This window comes from Vulpes vulpes, chromosome 1 (genome assembly GCF_048418805.1).
Source record: "Vulpes vulpes isolate BD-2025 chromosome 1, VulVul3, whole genome shotgun sequence".
NCBI classification, from domain to species: Eukaryota; Metazoa; Chordata; class Mammalia; order Carnivora; family Canidae; genus Vulpes; species Vulpes vulpes.
This window is the reverse complement of record NC_132780.1, coordinates 25558148-25581031: the sequence shown is the minus strand read 5'-3', so window position 1 is coordinate 25581031 and position 22884 is coordinate 25558148. Positions and strand designations below refer to the sequence as shown.

The 22884-nt window shown below is 46.7% G+C and overlaps 1 protein-coding gene across 18 annotated transcripts in view; it reads right to left on the bottom strand.

Moving 5' to 3' along the window:
• Positions 1–22884, bottom strand: part of SPIN1 (spindlin 1) — a 75639-nt gene that overhangs the window by 6204 nt on the left and 46551 nt on the right. For all 18 annotated transcript variants that reach the window (XM_072761081.1, XM_072761045.1, XM_072761038.1 and 15 more), the window contains 3 exons: positions 16001–16049; positions 5132–5385; positions 613–846 (listed from right to left, as the gene is read on the bottom strand). In XM_072761081.1, the coding sequence (XP_072617182.1) occupies positions 613–846; positions 5132–5385; positions 16001–16049 (537 nt within the window). The remainder of the gene's footprint in view (positions 1–612; positions 847–5131; positions 5386–16000; positions 16050–22884) is intronic.

Below are 22884 nucleotides of genomic sequence, written 5' to 3'. Positions count from 1 at the left end.
CGACAACACACGTGCCCATCAGCGGATGGGTGAATAAACGTGCATACAGTGCAACCGTACTTGGCCATTAAAAGAAATGAAGCACAGACACTTGTCACAACATGGATAAGCCCTGAAAATGCTGAGTTAATAAGGAAGTCACTCATGAGGAGTCTACATGACACACTCCACCCACGGACAAGTCCACACCCAGGATAGGACACCCAAATAGAAAGCACAGGACTTGAGGCAAAAATGCAAAACTTCACAACCTATGTTTGGTGCATGACTAGAAGAATAATTTAACCCTTGTGATCAAAATAAAAAAGATGGGGATCCCTGGGTGGCTCAGCGATTTGGCGCCTGCCTTTGGCCCAGGGCGCGATCCTGGAGTCCCGGGATCGAGTCCCACGTCAGGCTCCCGGCATGGAGCCTGCTTCTCCCTCCTCCTTTGTCTCTGCCTCTCTCTCTCTCTCTATGTCTATCATACATAAATAAATAAATCTTTAAAAAAATAAAATAAAAAAAAAAATAAAAAAGATACATGTGCAAAAATAGATCATCAAATATCTCGTTCTAAAATTCAAGTTCCTTTGGAATTGTCAGAAACAAAGATTGCCAATGTACACTTACTAGAATCGGGCATAATGCGAAGGTCGCCTTCTTTATAATCATCTAGGAGCTGGTACATGTACAAGACGGGATCCTTCTCGTAGGTGATGTAGAACCACGTGTTCATGATAGGGGCGCGCGCTAGGACCATCCCCCTCCACTCGTCCTTGGAGCCATCCTCCGTCTCAAACATGTGCTCTACCGCCTTGCCGATCATCGTGTCGGCCAGGTGTGCATCACTGATTCGAGAAGTCGCTGTGGACAAGAAGCAAACAACGGTTCACATGGGGGTTTTACAAGATCCGTACTGTGGAGACTGAGCTCCGGCAGAGGGACAGCCTGAGACGTGGTCCACGCACCACAGTAGTGGCACAAGGGCCAGCCGTAGGCAGCAGGGGCCAGGCCCACAATACTGCTGGGGGCCCAGAGCACAGGCTCCCACGGCACCTCCTGGTTCTGTCCCCAGGCAGCTCCTGGTTCTTCTCCTGCATTCCTCTGCCCTACACTGATTCTACCTGGAACTTCCAATGGTTTTATTCGAGATATAAAGTGTTTAGTGTTAATGGTTACTTTATATACTGAGTAATCACAGCCTCACTCTAACTGCAGGGCAGGAGCGGTCACATACACCGTCACCCCCCTTCCCTTTATTAACACCTGGGTAACACAAGCCAGGGATGCAAGCTAAGAAATTTCACCCATGCCAGGCCAGAGAGGGGACTCTCATATGCATGGTGACCAGACTGCACCTGGTGTCAGTCACGGCAGCCAGCGCTTTGGCTTAAAATGCCCCAGTGCTTCCACCTGGTCATGTGAAAATCAAACCATTTCCCTGGGCCTGGCAGCCTCCTTTCCTGGCCTGTCCCCCTGCCCCCACAGGCCTCTCTCCTTCCCACCAGGCTCCTGTCTCCAAGACCAAGGTGGGATCAGCCCCACACCAGCCACCTGTCGTGTCCTCCACTTTACTTATTCCCTAATGACACCTGGCATCACCTGCAGTGATCCTGTTCCTGGCTCAGACAGCGTCTGCATTCTCACACTGAGACCCCAGGGCGTCAACAACTACCGTACAAACTAATTCTCAGGCCTGCTCTGTGTGAAGAGGCAGGCGGACAATCACAACCTTCCTTTTATTAATAGTGGGAAAATCATGGAGGATCCTAATGATGCAAAGATTTCTCTTGTCCTCACATTTTAGACAATTGTCATTAAAAACAAATTAGCACTTCTATTTCACTCATTCATAATCGCTTCTATTTCTGTTAAAATTCAAAGGAACAGATTGTAATTTCTTGCTAAAGATACTGTTACCTAATTTTATTAGGAGGACACTTCAAGCACATATGGTGGTTCTCTCCACTTACACATGCAGGAATTCTCCAAAATTACATAAAATTCCCCACCGCACACTAAAACAAAGCCTACTACACTCTTTGGGCCAGAAGTTCTCAAAGTTCGATCTCCAGACTCCTATATTCTTAAAATATTTCTGAGGATCTAAAAATGCACTTTAGCAAAAATAAATAAATAAATAAATACATAAATAAAAATGCACTTCAGTATATGGTTAACTATCAGAATCAGCTGTTGGAAATTATAAATGACAAATCTACAGAATTCATTTCTAACAAAAAATAACTATATCTTCTTATAAAAATGTAGTAGGAAGTGTGTAGCTTCACATCTCTGTACACCTCCTGATGCCCAGCTCTACAGGGCAGCCAGGTTCTCCTATATGCTCCAGTAGTCAGTCACATGCTCTTCCAGTGGACACACAAAATCCAACCTCACAAAGCCCTGCTGCTGAAAGCCAGGGGCTTTTCAGGAAACCAGATGCTCCCCTGTGATGCTACTTGACAATCAACATGTGGTAGCTCCTTCATGGTTAAGTGTGGTGCAGAATCTGGAATTGTTATCAGCAAACCTGTCACAGTCACAATAAAACTGTCTCCAGAAGAGATAAAGAACTTCTACAACTCAGCAGCAAAAAAATAAATAATCTGATGGAAAGTGGGCAAGGATCCGAATAGACATTTCTGCAGAGATGACAGACAAGTGGCCGAAAAGCATGTGAGAAGATGCTCAACATCACTAAATGTCAGGGAGACTCACATCAAAACTGACAGAGAGGGACGCCTGGGGGGTTCAGTGGTTGAGTGTCTGCCTTTGGCTCAGGTCGTGATCCCAGGGTCCTGGGATCGAGTCTCGCATTGGGCTCCCGGCATGGAGCCTGCTTCTCCCTCTGCCTATGTCTCTGCCTCTCTGTGTCTCATGAATAAATAAAATCTTAAAAAAACAAAACACAAACGAAAAAAAAAACCACCCAAGAGGGCATGCCAAGGGTCGGGGAGGACAGGAGAGAAACCAGAGCCTGTGCCTGCAGCTGGGAACCCAAGATGCTACGAGCGTTGTGAAGAACAGCACACGGACACCTCAGCAATTCCACCTGGGGCACTGTCCTCAAGGGACAGGAAAGCAGGGGCCCACCACCTCCACAGCAGCATCACCCCCTGCAGCCCCACAGAGGGCGGGAGGCACAGAAGGGGTGCACGTGAGCACGGAGGCATGGTGCAGCCCTAGAGAGAAGGAGGTGCTGCAAACTGCAAGGGCGCAGTGAGGTCACAAGAACACAAATACTCTACAATCCCATTTAGGAGGCGTTTCAGGTGATCAACACCACGGAGAAGGGGGGGGGTGGTGGTAAAGAGGGACAGAGCTACAGGCCGACAGGATGAAGACTTTCTGGAGACCTGCTCCACGACCATGTGGACACAACTAAACACTCGCTTAATTATGGACACTTAAGAATAATCAAGGTAGCGAACTGCAGGTCACATGTTTTCTCACCACCACAAAACCAACCTGTTGATCATCCAATGGATCCTTTACCAGCACATGATCTGGTCCCATAGAGAAGATGCTGTGTTTGCTGAGTGATGCAGACCATGAACACTGCCTCCTTCCCAGTGTAATGAGAGTGACCGCTACACAGCTTTCCAGACTGAGGTCCACAGGGAATACCGGCATTAACTAGCAATTCAAGTCAGCACGCGATACCCTGGCTTGCATAGCAGCCTTTGTATTTCCTTGGTAAGTCCCTAGAAAAGCAACCCTGCCTCCTGCTGGGAACTGCCAAGAAAACAGGAGGCACTCTGAGTCCATCACCATAAATACTTAGATTTGGGGCTATTTTGGTTTGCTCAAACCATGTTTTTACCAACATAAAAGGACTTCCTCTGTCCTACAATGGCAGAAGAACTCAGGAGATCTGGCACAGGCCACGCAGCAGAATGCAGGTAATCTCATGTGGGCTGGCAGCCTCGCCCCAGGAAGGAGGAAGACTAAACTTCTGGGTCACAAGAATATGTGATCACTACCCAGCACAGACAATGGATATAAAGGTTTGGACATTTTCAACACCTGAAGGTAAGACTCTTTGATGTTTGTGTCCTACATTGGAAATGGGCGCACATGGGGATCAAGAGGAAACCATGGCATCCTACGGGGGGGGGGGGGGGGGGGGGGGGGGGGGGGCGGGGGGGCTCAGGAACAGGTGAAAATATAACAGGTGCCGAAGATGCAACACCACTCAGTGAGGTACCTTGAATAAACGGATAAGAAAGATGGAAAGCAAGATCTCTGTGAGAACTGAGCTGTCCTGACAAAGACAAATACACAGCACTGCTATCCTCAGGGAACACCAACAAGAAACCTGCTGACCTGGCAAAGAATTAACTTGGTGGGGGAAGTGTGTGTCCTAAGAACACAGGGGCAAGAACAAAGGGGACAGGGGACTGAGGAGCGCCATCTCTTGACAACCTGGCCCCTCCAGGTCCACCTCTGCTGGGATGGAGTTTGTTAACACGGAAGCTTCTAAAGACCATTCCAAAAGCATTAACAGATAGATGCTCGTACACGAGTAGCATCACTGTAATAAGGAAACATTTCAAAGTGAACACTCTGAAGAAAGTAAGGTTAATGCAGATGATCTTAACAATAACATTTTAGTTCATTCCTAAGGATAAAATCAGTCATTATTATTTAACGGACACCTTGTGTCTTGAGGAACACATCTGGGGGACATTTAAAGACTCCCTTCCACAGTCAATGCAAACAGGGGGTGGCTGCCTCAGGTGTGGCTGCAAATGCAATGCCACTGACATTACACGATGAAAGCTACACTTCACATAAGGCTTCTAATAAAGGCATAAGCTACCACCGTCTGATGAAACAAGTACACAGCATAGTTGAGCTAATAAAATATTCTTACCCATCAGAGTCCACATGAACAGTGAGCAAAATGTAGGAAATAACCATGTTAGAAATTATCAGATTGTCAATTTCTTCACCAATAACCTGATACATCTTTAAATCCCTAACAGTTCCCTGGACTGTGCTTTCAGTGACTTAACTGTGTACCGGGAGTGCCTGCACTCCAGTAAAAATAAAAACACCAATAATGCAAAAGAATCATCAAAAAGCATCCATTTCGATAATCATTTTTAAAGCATACAACGCACAAATAGTAAAGAGAACTTACCAACTCTATCAGGGAGGACTTCGAGCGCAGAAACTCTTTCATCTTTATTAAGTTCTAGTCCATAAACACAGTCAAATCCATCGTATTTTATAAGATACAAAGAAGGATTTACAGGCACCTGGTCCAGAACGGTTCCTTTCCACTGGGTGACAGGGCCATTCCCCTCCTTCCACCCATGCTGAATCCTGCAGCCTACGATGTTCCGCCGGGGCTGGGAAACAGGTTTGCTCGGCCCCACACTGCTCCGATGTTTTCTGCATTCACACATATACACACGTAAGGGATCATCTCAGAAGTATGCACCCCTCGATCCAACGCTACCGCTAGCTAGCATGCTCTCCTCCAGGTAATCCCAGGCCTGCGCTGGCTAACGGTGCCACGTTCCCGGTCCAGGTGCCTATAGGTGAGCCCCCCACCCCCATCACTGCATGTGCACATGGCATGGCAGCCACAGGGCTCCCCGTGTACCCACTGTGGACAGGCAGCAGGACACACTGCCCATCAGCCCTCATACTGAGCATGAGCATCCTGTTGTCAGCATTCCGAGTTCCCTTTAATGCAATCAATTCACAACAATCCCAGTTAATCAGAGGAAGAGAAGGGCTGACCACGTGAAATATGTAAACATGCACACGGCTTTACAGAGCATGAACCTGTTCCTCGTCACACGAAATGTGCAAACGTTCAGTGTCACCCATTGTGGTGGCCACATCTCAAGCCTCCACCACCTGAAGCAGTGAAAAGACACTAGACATTGAGTTTGTCCCTTCTCCCTGGCCAGCAGTCCAGGCTGACTGGCATCTCGCGCCGTCAGACCCTCACACGGTACCATCAGGACGTCTCCAGAAAACATGCGATCTTACACACTGAGATTTGGGACAAATACTTAATGTAACGTTAAAGAGTGTTACAGCAACATATTCTTCCCAGACTAAAACTGAAAACTCTCCGCATGGTGTTTACAAGCAGTACATGTGGGTCCTGGGATCCTGGTTCCACCTAGCTCTCCGCACATAAAGGACGGCCCAGCCCTGCCCATGCTGCAACAAGAACCTTCAGCAGACAGAAAGCTCTTGCTGCGGCAGCACGAGCGCAAATGATGAACGACTGGCACACACGCAAACGTTGAAAAGGAAAACCATTTATTGGAGGCTGTAACATTTAAAGCTACACAGGTATGCATTTCCAGTAGAAGAGTCTGGCAAGCCCAGAGTTCTGTGAGACGGAAACAGGTGCCAGCAGAGCACGGCTGCCTGAGGAGGCCGGGTCAGCTGCTGCAGACTTCACCTCAGCCAGAGGCGCCGGCCCAGGAGTAAACCGTCTCATGCTGGGCTGGAGAAGGGGTCCTGAGGTTCCGAGGTTCCGTGCAGGGCTGTGAGGACAGCAGCAATCATAGGTCTGCCCCCCACCCCAAGAAGGCTCGGCAAGCACCCAGCAAACCTGCCGCCCAGGAAGGTGGGGCTCGCCGTCCTCTCCAGAACAGCACCATGAGAGACAAAGAGACAATGGAGACACGTCACAGAGACCTCACAGAGACACAGGGGCTCTGAGCTCGGCAGCAAGGACAGCCATCGGGGAGTAGGACCCCAAGGGAAGCATACCCCCAAAGGTATCTGCAACCATTAGACATACAACAGAGCCCAGAAAGGAGGACTGAAGCGTCCAACAGACACTGGGGGGCACGCCTGGGAGAGAGGACAGAGGACAGTAACAGAGAGACAGTGACAGACACCAGTTCCAGCTTCCAAACAACAGGACGACACCATGTTACTCTAGAGAAATGCCCCAAATCTGTGAAGGCCACCCTGGGAAAGTGGGCCCGAACCACAGACACTGACATTCTAGTAAGACAAATGGACCTCAGGGAACAGAGCATCTTGTGGGCATCTGGGCAAAGGGACCACAGCATGTATAAGCAAACAAACTGGGAACGTTGACAGTGACACTGGGGCCACCAGACAACAGAGTGACAGGGGTCAGATTCTCAGGACAGAAACATGAGCCGAAGGCTCTCCACTGACCACTGAGGCCCAGGAAGACTGTCCTCACCAGCACCTCCTGAGAAGTCACAGGAGCACCACAGAGGCCAACCCCAGGCAGAGGTCAACCCCCAAAACTATCAACTTCAGGCCTCTTCACAACCCCTGGGAGCATGCCGCTGTACCGGATGGGCCCCATGTGGGGTGGACAGGGAGCAATCCTGCTAGCATGGCATTTCTTCTCCATCAGTCCATCACCTACTTCTTGTGACATTTAGGCAGAGATCCCAGTGATGCACTGTATACAGGGTCAGGCTTTCTGCACACAAAGGCAGAGGCTCGCTCCCAAACCCCAGTGAGGAAGGAATGCAGTCCCACGCAGCATTTCAGTGATCCACATCAACACTCTGCAGTCGCTATCAAAATGAGGGCAATACAGCATCTGCACCAATGTCATGGTTTAGCTAACTCTGTCAAGGTGGCTGGGCCACAGTACTTGGGTATGTGCTCAACCATTACTGTAAGTTTTTCTGTGAAGGCACTCTTCTAGAAGGACATGTACATCAGCAATGCGCTCCTCAACAATGTAGGTGGGCCTCATCTAGTCAGTTGAAGGTCATAAGAAAATGTGGTCTCACAGGGAGACGCAATTTTCCCCCAGACTGGAGCAGCAATACCAGGTCTTCCCTGGGCAATAACCTCTGTCCTTGTGTGCATGTGTATCTGTATACACACACACACACATACACACACACACACACACACAATCTCCACTGGTTCTGTCGGCTTACAAAAAAAAACTACAGCCAGCAGATTTCTATTCTAGATTCAGAGGCACGTAAGGGATCATCCTCTGTTCCTGTGATTCTCAACAAAACCAACCTAAACATGGCCAAACAAAGGGCAGCTGGAGACTCAGAGCAGCACGTACCAGCTTGGCCACGCGTCCCCGACGTCCCCTATATGCTCACAAGTGGTGCTGTGCTGTGGCTTGCAGCCATTCCTGAGGAAGCATGCCACGGTGCATCATTGCAATTCCAAGCAGAAGACCCTTATCCTGCTGTGGCCAGCAGCAGCGCAGGCCCTCTCCCTCATGGGGAGCTGCTGGGTAGTCCTCTCCAAAGGGGCTCCTGCACCCGTCACCCCGGAACACAGCAGTCCTTTCCTCCGCCTTCATTATGGGAACTGGAAGCACCAAGTCCTGCTGCCACACACAGGAAGCCTGGGTGGGTCCCACATCTAGTTCTGTGTCTGTGCGACACGGTGCCTTCACTTCCTCCCGTGGTATCTCCTTTTGTCCGTGTGGCTGATGACAGAGGCTTCTGAGCCCCGTGTGCAGCTCTCACTGGAAGCCACAGAGCTTAACTCTGGTCTTACAGAAGCTACCTCTAACCTCTGAAGTGCTGCTTAGATTTAACATTTTCCTACTAAAACCTATGATTAATCAAAATCTATGCTTTCTTTCTTTCCTAGCTCTACCAAGAACAAAAACAAGCAAAAAATTCTTAGTAAAAGAATGAAAATTACTGAAAAACACCTCGGCACATAGTAACCCCACCTGACATGCTCAAACCTGGGCTGCTATTCTAAATCATTATTTTTCATTTCATTCTTATCTGAATAACTTTTTAAATACATTACCTTACTTAGAAACCAACAAGGAAGGATTTTTGTTGCTTCTTGTAACATTCCCATCTCATAGACGTTTTATCTTTCTAGATATATCCTCTGGTGAAGACGGGTTCCCAGAGGCAAGTACATGTTCCCGCAAGCCTCCCAACGCTGTCCTTGCACCCGTGTCTACACGTCCGGCTCAAGGCCCTCCTCCCTCAGGACCTGTGTCAGCAAACACTATGTTCACTGTCTCCCATCTTCCAAGTTACAGAGAGCAGGCCAATCGGTCCTTCATTTTAACCAGATTTTCTGAGTTGCTTTTAGAATTCTCTCTGTTCCTGCAATCAGAAATGTCAGAACTTGTGACTTGTGTTTTTAATCACCCCTCAACTAGCACTTGGTCCATATAAGATGTGCAGAATTATCTACCCTATTTATTCTTGATCCTTCCCCCTCCATCCCTTCCTCAGGAGAGGTATGCAGTGCTTCCAGGTCCATCCACCATCCACCTTCCTGGGGTTGCTCACCTTCCTGAAAGCCTCAGAACCAAGTTTTCCTGAATCAGGTAAAATAGGCTTGAAATTCAGCCTATCCGTTGAATACCTTACATAGTATCTTTAATTTCTAGAAACTGATTGCTTGATCTCCTCTTGAACAGTGACTCTAAAGTTAACAAGCCTTCTGACATCCAAGGGTAAGGTTCACGTCCTTCCTGATACCCTATGAACTCTGCAGGTGGGCCATGTTCATGCAGGTGGGTGCCATGTGACTCTCCTCCATCAGTGCTCCTCAGGTGCCTGACGGTCCCTGGTGCTTCTGTGTTACATGCAGGCCGAGACCAGAGCATCTGTAGTGGGAGCACTTCCCTCAGGCCCGGGGGAGCCCTGAGATCTGGGCAGGGTCTGATAAGCAGCTGTGGTGCAGGGGGCTGCAGAGTGGTGGGGAGGCAAGGGAGCCGAGACCTTGGGGACGGTGGCCAGGGACATCCTGGGCATCTAGGCAAGCTGGATCCCCTTTCCGGCAACCTCGGCTACAGGCAGCCCTGGTGGTTTCTGACCTACACAGATTCCAGGGCCTACTCTGGTCGTCACTCTTTGGAGTCCTCCTTTTCACCTCAAAGTGGCAGAGTATTCCTCAGCTCACATTTTATAGAAATCTGCTCCAACATGCTTTAGGTCTCCCAGAAATTTCTAGTGTTCTGGCCTCCCAGTAGAATAATGTAGGATGAACTTTCTAGTTCATTAGCAACAAAAATTCAAAGTTTGAGGAGTTATTTTAATGTGAAATTATGGCGAGGCAGGTCCTCTATCTGCTTATGGTACAGATACAGTTCTCTTAGTGATTCCACGTGCAGGAATTTATCTGCAGAAGGTAGTGGGCAGACACCAGGTCATGACGGCAGAGCAGAGTGCGCACGTTCGACAACAGGCCCCCTGATATAGTGGCTTGCAGCATGCGTAAGAGCACTCTACAGAGAAATGCAGGAAATGGGACAGAGAAGCCTTGGATACATAATTACATAATTATCCATACAAATATGGAGAAATAAAGACTTCTAAAACTAAAGTACTAAGAGCTGTGAGTAATCCCTGGATGGCATTAGAAATACTTGTCTTCCTCTGTGTCTACCTGTGCTTTTAAATTTTCCTACAATGACTTAAAATCAGTTCATTTTTACAGGCAAACGAACCGCAATTTTTAATTTAATTACTGCCAAATTAATGCAATGAATATCTTAATTCTGCAGGAAACTACATATAAAAACAGATTTATGCATGTTACCGTTACCAATTCCGAATCTCACTCCTAGTGCCTGCATCTAGTCACAGATAACTCTACCTAGAGAGCATCACTTCAATGGCTCTGAATTAATAAGTAAATAAAGAAGAATCAACAGCGTGGCTGAAGAAGTGACAGAGATGGCTCTCCCTGAGGGAGCCCCAAAGACAAAGATGAGTAATTAGAACAACACGCTTGTGTTTCAAGCCAGAAGTCAAGCTCCCCACCTACCGGGACATGACTCTGCAAGCCACCTGACTGCCCCTGCAGCCAGTTTACAGAAGAGTATTCTAAAATATTTTTATACATGTTAAAATATCAAATATAATTTAAGAGTGCACAAATATACATTGTTTATAAACTGATTTAAGTTCTTCCAACCAGCATCAATCTGGCGACAAGTTTGGGAACTTCCCTGGGTAACAAGAAACATGCTCACATATCACATTAGTCTATTAGTCTATTATGGGGCAAAATGCCAATAGTTGCTGACGCTGGCTGACAGGGTGCAGTACACGTTACTCATTTTTGTGTATGTTTTAAATTGTGCATGTAACTAGAAAGGTTAAAAATTGTATCCTAACCAAGTTGTTAACTCTTATTTTAATTGCTAATCGCTAATTTAGATAAAAATCAAGAACTGTAATAAAAATTAAAGCTTATTTTCACGAGCTGAGTACCTAAAAGCAGACTCAGAGGAACGTGGCTGATTCCTGGAGAAGGTCCAGACGCAGACACACCCTTGGGTCATCTCTGGGTAGTTCAAAGAGCAGCACATAGGTGGGATATTATCAACGGAAACAACTTTAATTTAAAATGAGAGCTCCCCTGGACACACGTTTCTAACCGCCCTTAACTTGCTGTATGTTCTCGGGAACGAGCCAGCCGCTGCCAACCGGTGCCTAGATGTTTCACTCTGGGCTGGGACTGGGCTACGGCTGAGCACAAGGGAAAGGCCACCCCAAGTCGGGATCCAAGGAGTGGAGGATAAAGTGGAGAGAGCAGAGGTAAGCACGGATGACTACTTTGCTCGCTCCTGATCTCCAGAAGCCATCTCTGAAACAATTGGTTTCAGGCTCTGGTGTCTGGCCTTGGGAGGGACGAGCTGCCATGTGTCCCCACAGTGAGGACCGTCAGGGAGAGTGGACGGGGGCCAGCCACTTGGCAGACAGCCACTCTCACTGCACCAGCAACACCTATTCCATGCTCTGATGGGCGTCCGAGGAGCCGCAGCCAGGAACAAGGGCATCAGAGCGCATGTGGTAGGCCCATGCTGGCCCTGAGTCCATGATCCCACAACCTTCTAACCTAACAGGCTCTGCAACCTGGGGGAGCACAACTCGGAACCAACACAAATTTCTATGCACTCGTGTTCGGAAAAAGTACACCGAGACCATAGGGGGCACTTCTGTACCTTGCTCAACACTTCAGTTAAGTTCTGAATCGACCACTCCACTTGTTCTATCATCCAGAGAAGAAATTCTGTGTTGGGAGACCTTCCACTTGTTTACCTAGGCTCCCTCCATGCCTGAGACCCACCCTGAACTGCCCCGAACTGCCCTCCAGGACTGGAAGGTCTTATTTCAGTAGCCAGTAGTAAAGGGTTCACACGTCCTAAATCCAAATTCAACTACCACAGCACTGAACCAGTAAATGCCTGTCCCACAGTATGGACTTTGTACTTTGACATATAAATTCATGACACTCTCTCTTTATTCTACTTAGTACTGTCCTAGAAAAGCAGCTCCCTTGCTCTGTATTCTAGCAGACTTCAGAAGAAAATACTGATTAAATCAACACGGCTGTCTTTTGACAAGATGCACAGCAGCACAGAGAAAGAAGACTGCTTTCCTGTAGCTGTGGCTTTAATAAAAGTTCCACAGCTGCTATGCCACTGCCGGCGTCACAGGACAGTATCACAACAGGACAGGGCAAGTGCATCTTCCACCCAAATTGCTATGAGTTCTGTGGCTGTTTACATGCTATGCTATGGCTCCAGGAACTAGCCCTCCCACCACTGAGGGCCTTCCAGCACTCTCTCCACCTCACTGGTTGAAGAGTGGTGACTCACAAGCAGATTAAAAAGTCTTGTAGGTTTTGATCAGTTCAAGGCCCTCAGCACCATGTGGGCTCCACCTAGATGGCTGCTCCACTGCCCCTGTAGTCCCCACGTTTATGATGGACACCCCCACTCTTTAACAGGAGGCAGGAACACGCTCCCCATGGAAACACGGTGTGCTCGCTGGGTACTCCGTGCGGGAGCCTGGACTGGCCACTCAGCCTCTGTGCAGGAAAGGACTCAGGGTTCCCCTCGATGGGAATGCCATGAACAGTGCCCAAGGCCATCCAGGGACTCGAGGAAAAGGAGGGAGAGTTTCTGTCATTGTCACTGTCAGTGACCTAAATCTTAACAAATGGAACAGCACTCCCTGGAAGTACCTCTACTTAGTATGTGACAGCTCTGGTCCATTCTCTAAAGTCCATTAGCGGAAAATATACCAAAACCCTGGAAGTGGAAATGCATCCACTCTTCAAATTAGGGAAGAACCAGATGTCCATTTAAAAACTGAAACAGGGACGCCTCAGTGGCTTAGCAGTTTAGCGCCTGCCTTTGGCTCAGGGCATGATCCCAGAGTCCTGGGATCGAGTCCTGCATTGGGTTCCCCGCAGGGAGCCTGCTTCTCCCTCTGCCTGTGTCTCTGCCTCTCTCTGTGTCTCTCATGAATAAATAAATAAAATCTTTAAAAAAATAAAAATAAAAAAGAAGAACTGAAACAAAGAACAACTATAGCTAAACTCACCTTAGACGCGCCCCAACTGTACCTTCCCTGCGAAAAGCACTCCTGGGCCTTGAACAAAAAGGGATTGGGGCACTGACCCCCACATGGTCAACAATCTGGGTAAAACTCCTGACCTACTCAAAATGGAACAGTTTGACCAGAAACCTTACTGGTAACAGAAGTGTCAATTAACACCTATTTTTTATGTAGCTGTATTATATGCCGCGTTTTTACTATCACGTAAGCTGGGGAAAAAGAGACGGTTGTGAAGACAACCATAAGGAAGAGAAGATAATTTTCAGCGCCGTCCTGTGTTTATGGAAAGCAGCCCAGTCCACGTAGACCCATGCAGCTGCTCTAGCCCAGGCTGTCCTAGGGCCACCCACACTTTTACCGCGGGTGGGGCGGGGAGAGGCCTGTCACCAATGTGCTCCCAGAACACCATGAGAGGACTGGCCAGCAGGAGGCATGCACATTTGTTCCGTAGCTCCACGAACTTCTGGGGGCAGCAGTGCTCCAGCACAGACCTGAACCCTTGAATCCTGCTGGTACCCACAGGGACGGGGGCCCCACCGTACTCGTCTGCTGGGTGTCTCTGTGCCTCTGTCCAGCAGTGGGGTGTCTGCTCAATCTCCCCAAACCACACGGGGTGCAGCATGGCCACAGGTCAGGGGGTTGCGTGCTGGAGGGCAGTGGTGCAGGAAGCACAGGGCAGAGTGAAGCTCCAGGTCTGCTTCTCTGTATGTGGCTTCCACACACATTTTCCTTGTGGAGAGGGACCATCCTGGTCCGCAGGAGGATTTTTAGGTATAGAAAGTGGTACGAGGCAGGTGGAACAAAGTGCCGAGGCGCCCAGCAGAGCCATCCAGCATCCCGCTTCGAACCAGCTCCTGGCCCGGGGCTACTCCACCAGCGTTCTTGCCCCTCCAGAGGCCACTTGTTGTGAAATGTGTACACTCGTGCATCGTCCCTCTTTTCTCCATCTTCAGATGTACGCGGCAATTAGAAGACACAGGCAAATGGGAACCTCCGGGCTTTCCTTTCTTCCTGGCTACAAAGTACCTTGGTCATAGCCCTCCACTCTTTCAACTGAAACAAGCACTAGTCCAAGCTAGTGCACCAAAGAGCACAGGGGACCAGGGCTTTCAGCTGGCACATATATAGACTGCAAAGCTTTAATAGGTAGGTGTTTATTCCTCGTGCTCCAGGGCAAGAAATCATCAGCACCTCAGAGCCAAGAGTTAACAAACGACAGTGCTTCCGACGGGGCTCGTGAAATCCTTGCACAAACCCAACAGGACCCAAAATCCTGAGTAAAGGATCTTCTAGTCACAGACACCCAGGAATGTGTAAAACAGGATAAAACTGAACGCACATTACATTCTTATAGCCCAGTATTAACTGACTGGCAAAATCTGTTTTGTGGGAACTGTTCTGGCCTCACAGAATTAACATTGTGCTCTGCTTCTCTCCCCTGCTGTATTTATGTTTCTATCGTTACCTAATACTTAAGGCTTGTGTTTGTTTTGTTACCTTCTACTTGGGTCAAGGGATGGTTTACCATTTCCAGTGATGCTATGGTTTGATCACGAAGAGCAATCTATTAGATGAAGTAGATCACTGGATGTGACAGAACCATGAAGGTAATGGGCAAATCCACAAAATCTGGGAGGTGCTTTATCAAACCTCCAGGACACACGTACTCACCTCAACATCACACTTTATATTCCAAGTCATCTGCTGGCCCTCGCACTACAGATATTTACATGTCCACGAGGAAGCACGTGTGCTCTGACCACCGAGCGCCAGAGAAAAGCACGCTTACGCATCCAGAGCCTCTGCAACAGCCACAGTGTCTCGTGTTCTTCGCCCACAAAGGGTGGTGACTGAGGTGCTTCACAAGCCTTTCAGTATGAATAATTTGGAAAGAACTGCTGTACGGAGAGGCTCCGGAGGTGGTAGCTAGGGCCCGAGGGTTTCTTCCAGGGTTAAGAGTCTACAATTAAGACTCAAATAATCAGAACTGGATCGTTAGAGTGGTTTCCGTGGGGCAGTAGCAACGACCAGAACCTGGTGGGTTCTGTGAAACTCGTTAAATGTAATTCAGTACAAGCACGGTATTTTCATTTAAGAGAGGGTCTCAATGTTCTTTTTAAATGTAACTATGTTGTATGCAAAGACTTGAGGGAGAAAAGTGGCTTTTTACTCTAGTACCTACAGAATTTAGGATTTATGACATACCAGTCACTTAAAATACACAGTTTTTTCATTGTCTTTCAACATGCATATGCCTTCTCTAAATTACAAGCTTTTCATTTATTTGGAGACATTATAAAGCAGTGAGCAAGTGCCCGTCAGCATGCTAGGCAGGCCCTCAAGCATGAGCTCAGGCCTCTGTCCCCAGGGAGCTTCTTGTCCAGCAGCAGATCTGAGAAGAGACCCCACATGCCAAGAACGTGCAGCCCTTCCGAGGACAAAAGCAGAAGAGGTTCACAACACACCTGCCACCCGCACCACAACAGTCTAGCCCCATGGAGCTGGAGGGGAAATCATGGGCCAGGGGGCTTTAAGACAGGGAAGGCCAGGCCAAGGCCAAGGGGCATGACTGCATGCCTGTCCCCAACATGCAGCGGGAGATGGCATCACACTGGCGTCTCAAACCCTATGCCACCTAAGGCCACACCTGCTAGCTAAAAGCAAGTTTCAGGGTTGCTTACTTGTGGGATGTCCTTTTCTTCATCATGCTTGCAGACACACCAGCATGGCCTAAAAGAGAAGTGAACATAAGTCAATAAAAACTGGACAGAAAAGACTTCAGAACTTGGGAAAAAATAAATTCTGAAAAGCTGCTATATAAAGCATGAAATGAAAATAAACCATAAACAGCCAACATGTAGAAAGCCACTTATGTATCTAACTTTTAAAAAGGAGATAAGAGGAGTTCTGGGAAGATAAAATGACAAGAACAACAGCTTACCTCCCTAAATCAGCCACGAAAAACCACCCAAAATCACATGGACAGATATTACAAAAGTGAATAAGGATCCTGCGTGAAGTTAGCAGGTAGAGAAACTGTGTTCTTGCTACCAGCCACTATAGGTGCAGCAGGCAGACCTGGGTGTCGGCCATTGGGACGATGGGCGGGACAAGACCCCGGGATGAGAAGGCCATACGGGGCCCCATGCTGACCCAGACAGTGTTCCCGGGGCAACATGCGGATGACAAGAAGAGAAGGAAACCAGAAGCAGTTGGCACACCAAGCTGAGAGCCAGAGCTGGGTGGACAAGGGGCCAGGGGGTCTCAGAGGACCTCCAAACACCTGGAGGTGGGGGAAGCAGGAAGTTGTTCCAAGTCCAGCCAGCCACCTATTTGAACCTGTGGGCCATCAGTAAAAGCCACAAAGAGATGGCCCCTCAGCAGGAAGGCTGAAGGAGCCCTACGAATAAAAACTGCTACTGCCCATCCTGGCATCTGCTGACCCAACAAACTCAAGAGGCCAAGGGGATCCCAATGTGCCACAACACATTACCAATGGGGAGCGGCACCATGCACCACACCCAGTCAGTATAAGTAACCATCAGAGGTGCTAAAAGTGCTGTAAAAAATACTCTCAAATACATAAAGGAAGATACAACTTAAAAAAAATATGAGAAAAGAAAAGACGGGAATGACCGGGTGGAAAACAGATGCTCTGAAATGAAGATGAGCAGACGTGGTGAGCCACAGGCCAGGCCTGACGGACGCAAAGACCAGTGCCGCTGTCCAGCAGTGGGGAACGGCCCTGGTGGCCTGCGGGCCAGCGTCGCCTGGCCCCACGTACAGCGAACTGCACCAATGACACAGGGGGCTGCATGGCAAAGAAACAACAACTCTGGAAGAAGGGAGCCCTCTCGATACAGTAAGTGCACAACCACATGGCCAGTAAGCTCAATGACGCCAACGATGACCAGACGAGGACACATCCTAAATCACGTTTCTAAAAACCAGCAACCAATAAAATACTTTTAAGACAGCCAGCCAATGAAAGAAGCATTAAATGTACGGCCACAAAGAGAATAGAATCCTGGCTCCAGATTCACTGTCAGAAAGAGCGGGGCCAGGACAGAAGAGAGTGTGTGGGGCTAGCCTGAGGAAGCCCTGTGCATGGACTTAGCAGCCTCCAGCCCCAATGGAGCACGCGGTTACAGCACACATACACACACCAAGAAGCCACATTTAACCACAGGCTGCGTGTGAACCTTGTCCCAGGACATTGAGGTACATGCAGCAAGATCTGACAACCCCGCAGGAAAAATCCCCCCCGTTCCCTGTACATACTTGAATTCCTCTCTCGGTAACGGACATAGCAAGCGGGTAGAAAATTGGTGGGGACACAGAAGACCCGAACTCCATAAACAGTCAACGTGCATTTTTTTCGAGACATTCACCCCGACACACCACCTGCTCCTAACACAAACCCTCCATACACTTAACCTGAAATCCTAAGAAGTTCGTGCTCTGACCACATCAGAATTAAACCAGAAATAGTATCCGCAAATACCTGTTTTTTTGAACATTAAACACCAAACTTCTAAAAGTCCATAGTTCAAAGACAAAAACCACAATGAAATCAGACCTTGAAGAAAACTGGAAACACAATCCATGGGATGCAGCTATCACAGCAGGTACTAAGGTCATCAAAATTCATGCTGAGCAGCAAAACTATACAGAGAACAAAGAGCCTCAAGACCACAAGCTCAGGATGGTGGTTCCCTGGCTGAAGGAGGAAGGCTTGTGGGTTATCCCCAAAGCATTCTCTCCTTGGCCTCATATTGAAGAGTGTGTTTTAACACACATTTCCTAATACTACATTTATAATTTTAAAGTTAAGTAAACAGGGAGACAGACAGCCAACCGGTCTGTGCAGGACTCTCTGTTACTGTTCATAGGTGACGTCAGAGGGACATCCTCCCGACCTCGACCCAGTCCAGCCACCCGGGAAGACACAGCCCGGAAGGAGAGCAGATCTCCCTGAAGCATCCCTGGAACATCTCAAGGCCTGGGGTGGATGGGCTGAGGAGAGCAGGTAAGCAAGCAGACACGAAGGATCGCCCAAGGTCTGTTGGACCTGCCACAGGCATCTGCACCCTCCCCTCCCACGTGGAGCACTGCAGGACAGGGCAGCTGAGCATCTGGGCTGTGCCGTCTGCATGCCAGGCAAAGCTCCGACCCACAAGTCACCACACACCCCAGCCAGAGGAGGACCACGGGGGACACAGTCTTCTCTTTATCACTCAAGAATCCCCCACCAGTATGCATTCTCTAAGACGAGCAGCTTGCTGTTCATGGAATGATCTCAGAGCTATACAGATGAAGTGAAAGAACTGGTATCCTCTAGAACCCTGAGGCCATCACAGTCACCACATGGGAACAAGAGGGAAAGCAAGAGCTCCTGAAAACCGACCGTGGTGGGCAGAAAGGACGGTTCTGAGGTGGCACCTGAGGAGCTAAAGTTTCCCTGCCCCCTAACCAGCAGAAAGCTGAACAAGATGAAGAATCAACAACTCTTCTTCGACTGTCCAGAGAAGCGAAGTCACAGGGTGAACCACTGCTCCCCAAAGCGGAGACAGACCTGGGGATATGGACAAGGAGACAGAACTAAGAGGCAGAAGCTTCTGCGGGAACCAGGGCAGGGACGCCCGAGCGACAGGCAGCTGGAGCCTCTGTGTGGACAAGTCTGGGACAAACCCTCCAGCCACTAGTCTTGCTGAGGGAACGCAGGGCTCCACGCTTCTGCAGGTTTCACCCTGGGAGCTCCACACCAAGTTCTCAGGAAAGATCAGAGAAAAATCTCCTCCTGCTTCCAGCAGAGGGAGGGGAAAAGTACACAGGTAGAACTCAATGAAGCATTCAAGTCTTCACAAGGCCTGCCCTCAAGAGCCTAACCTCTGGGGTTCATACCCAAGCCCAGCTGGCCTGAGGGAAGGGACATGCAAAGTCCAGCTGCCTACTGTCCTACCCCACAGGAGGAGGTGGTCACCCAGTGGCACAACTCACAAAAGGAGACGGGATCACAGCACCACAAACTATGTGCCACCCACATGGCCCGTCGTCACATCACTGCAGACTGATGGGCTTCCTTCTTCCGTACATTGTGTCTTAGTCAAAAAATTATAATGCACATTAAAAAGCAAACAACGTGGTTTGAGGAGAAAGCAAGCATTCGAACTAGACCCAGGTATGACGGGGATGGTGGAATTATCAGACCAAGAATTATAAGTAACTATCAATAATAAGCCAGGGGCTCTAATGAAAAAAATGTAGACAACACGTTAGAAAAGATGAGTAATGTAAACAGAGAGAAGTTATCAGAAAAAATTAAAAAGATATGGCAGAGATCACACCATAATGGGAATGAAGATGTGTCTGGGGGACTCACCATGGAGAAAGTGGCATCATGGAAAGTGCTTGATTAAAACCATACAAGGCAGGGGAGAGTGGAAGGGAGAAAAGGAAGAAAGCCCAAGGGCAAGGACCAGGAACAGTGAGAAACGCAGCCAATATGAACCCAGCAATCACTGATCGGGGCTGAGGAAGAATCCTGGAGCTTCTGGACATGCCAACAGAAACCCCCAAACCTGAAAAGCTAAGAGAAAAAGACCAAGACAGGAAAAAATAAATCAGAATATCCAAGCACCTTGGGACAACTTCAAAGAAGTAACACAATACAAGGGGAATACGAGAAGTAAATGAAGTGACTATTTCCCCAAACTGATGTCAAACACTAACCCAGAGAAGGCCAGGCAGGATAAGTGCCCCCAAACCACAGAGAAGTGCGTCATATTCACACCACCGCAAATCAAGGACACAGAAAAACTCCTGATAAAGCCAGAGAAAAAACATCTTACGCGTGGAGAAAGGAGCAAAAATCACATCCAATGACTCCTCAGAAAGCCCACATAGAGCAGATTGAGAGACCTCAAGTGCTGGGATAAAATTAAAAACCTGCAATTTTATATTCTGCTACCCTTCAAGAGTGGAGCTGATGATGACCTGCTCAAACAAGCAAAAGTTAAGAGAATTTGTTGCCAAGACACCTGAGCTACAAGAAATATTAACAGAAATTATTTAGAGAGAAGAAAAAATGATACAACTGAGAAACTCAAATGTGTAGAAAGATCATTAGAGATGGAATCAGTGAAGGTAAAACAAAACCTGTTGTTTTTATTCTTCTTACAAGAATTGGTAACATTTTTTTCAGAATACTAACAAGTACTTTATTATCGTAGCTTACCTGTAAGTGAACTGGATTAGTTATAAATGCATCCTGCAAACTATAAGACAGTCTCTTAAAAAATAAAAGAACAAAACAAATATAGCATACATTAATCCAATAATCACCTTAAGTATGTCTAAGTACACCAATTAAAAGACCAAGACTGTCAATGTGGAACAAAAAACAAGACCATACTATATACTCTCCACAATAAATCCACTTTAAATATAAAGATATATTTAGATTAAAAGTAGAGAGAAGGAAAAAGATATACCATGCTAACACTGATCAGAGAAGCGAGAGTAGCTATATTAATTTCAGAGAGATTCCAGAGCAAGAAAAGTCATCAAGGAAAAAGAGATTATGATAAAGCAATCAATCCTCTAGGAAGATAGGACAATCCCTAACATGTGTGCACCTAACAACAGCACATCAAACCACATGAGGCAAACTGTCAGAACTACAAAGAGAAACTGAGGAAACCACTATCATACTTGATGCTTCAATACCCCTCTATCAAAAATGGGCAGATCCAGCAGGCAGAAAATCAGTGAGGACAGTCAAACCCAACACTACCACAAATCAAATGGATGTGATGGACATCAACAGACCAACAACAGCAGAATACACAATCTTTGCAAGCTCCCATGAAGCATTCATTCTGGATCATAAAACAAATCTTAACACATTTAAAAGAACAGAAATCCTACAACTGCTCAAAAACAATAAAATCAAAATAAATTCAATAAGAGAAAAGTAGCTGGAAAATCCCCAAATACTCAAAGATTAAACACACTTGTAAATACAAAGTTCAAAGAAGAAATCACAAGACAAACTTAAAAATGTTTTGAACTAAATGAAAATGAAAATACAATTTACAAAATTTGTGGGATGCAGGGAAAACAGCGCACGGAAAGAAATTTATAGCACTGAATACACGTATTAGAAAAAAAGGAAAGATCTAAATAAAAAATCTAAGCTTCCATCTTAAAAAACTAAAAGAGGAAACCATATTAAATACAAAGTAAGCAAAAGATATTATAAAAATTATAACAGAAACCAATAATATTTTAAACAAGAAATCAATAAAATCAAAAGTTCATTCTTTGAAAAGATCAAAACTGATAAATCTCTAAAGAGGGTAACAAGAAGAGAGAACAAATTACTAACATGAGAAATCAAAGAGGAGACGTAACTACAGACCCTATATACAAGGTAGATACTAGGAAAACTATAAAAGTGGTGAAAGAAATCAAAGAACTATCTAAATGGAAAGATACTCAAAAAAAAAAAAAAAAGAAAAGAAAGATACTCCATATTCACCAACAGAAAGACTCAATATTGTCAAGATGTCAGTTCTTCCCAACTTGATCTATAGATTCAAGGCAATCCCAACACAAATCATAGCGAGTTATTTTGTGGCTATCAATAAACTAGTTCTAAAGCTTATAGGGAGAAGAAGATCCAAACAGCATACACAATCCGGAAGGAGGAGAACAAAGTTAGAGGACTGACAGTACTTGACTTTAAGACATATTATAAAAACTACACTAATCAAAACAACATGGTACCTGCTAAAGAATAGACAAATAGATCAAACAGAAAACCCTGAAAAAGACCCACATATGGTAAACTGATCTTTGACAAGGAGCAAAGGCAATACAACAGTACGATACAGAAAAGACAGTCTTTTTTTAAAAAAAAGACTTTATTCATGAAAGACACAGAAAGAGAGAGGCAGAGGGAGAAGCAGGTTCCCTGCACGGGAGCCCGACACAGGACTCAATCCCAGGACCCCGGGATCATGCCCTGAGCCAAAGGCAGATGCTCAACCACTGAGCCACCCAGGTGTCCCGAAAAGACAGTCTTTTTAATAAATGATGCTGGAACGACTTAGACATCCGTGTGCAAAAAAATGAATTTAGACACAGATCTTATATGCTTCACAAAAATTAACGCAAAATGGATCACAGACCTAAATGCAGAATGCAAAACTGTAAAACTCCTAAAAGTTAACATAGGAAAAAATCCAAATGACCTTGGTTATGTTGATGACTTTTTAGATAATACACCAATGGCCTAATTTATGAAAGAAATTAATAAGATTATGAATTATAATGAAATTGGATTTCATTAATAATAAAAAACTGCTGCTCTGTGAAAGACATATCAAGAAAATGACAAGACAATCAGAAGAAAAGTGATGTAGAACTGTTATCCAAAATATACAAAGAATTCTTAAAATTCAACAATAAGAAAGCCACCTGATTAAACATGGCCCAAAGAGCTTAACACCAAAAAACAGAGATGGCAAAAAACTTGTATGAAAAGATGCTCTATACATCA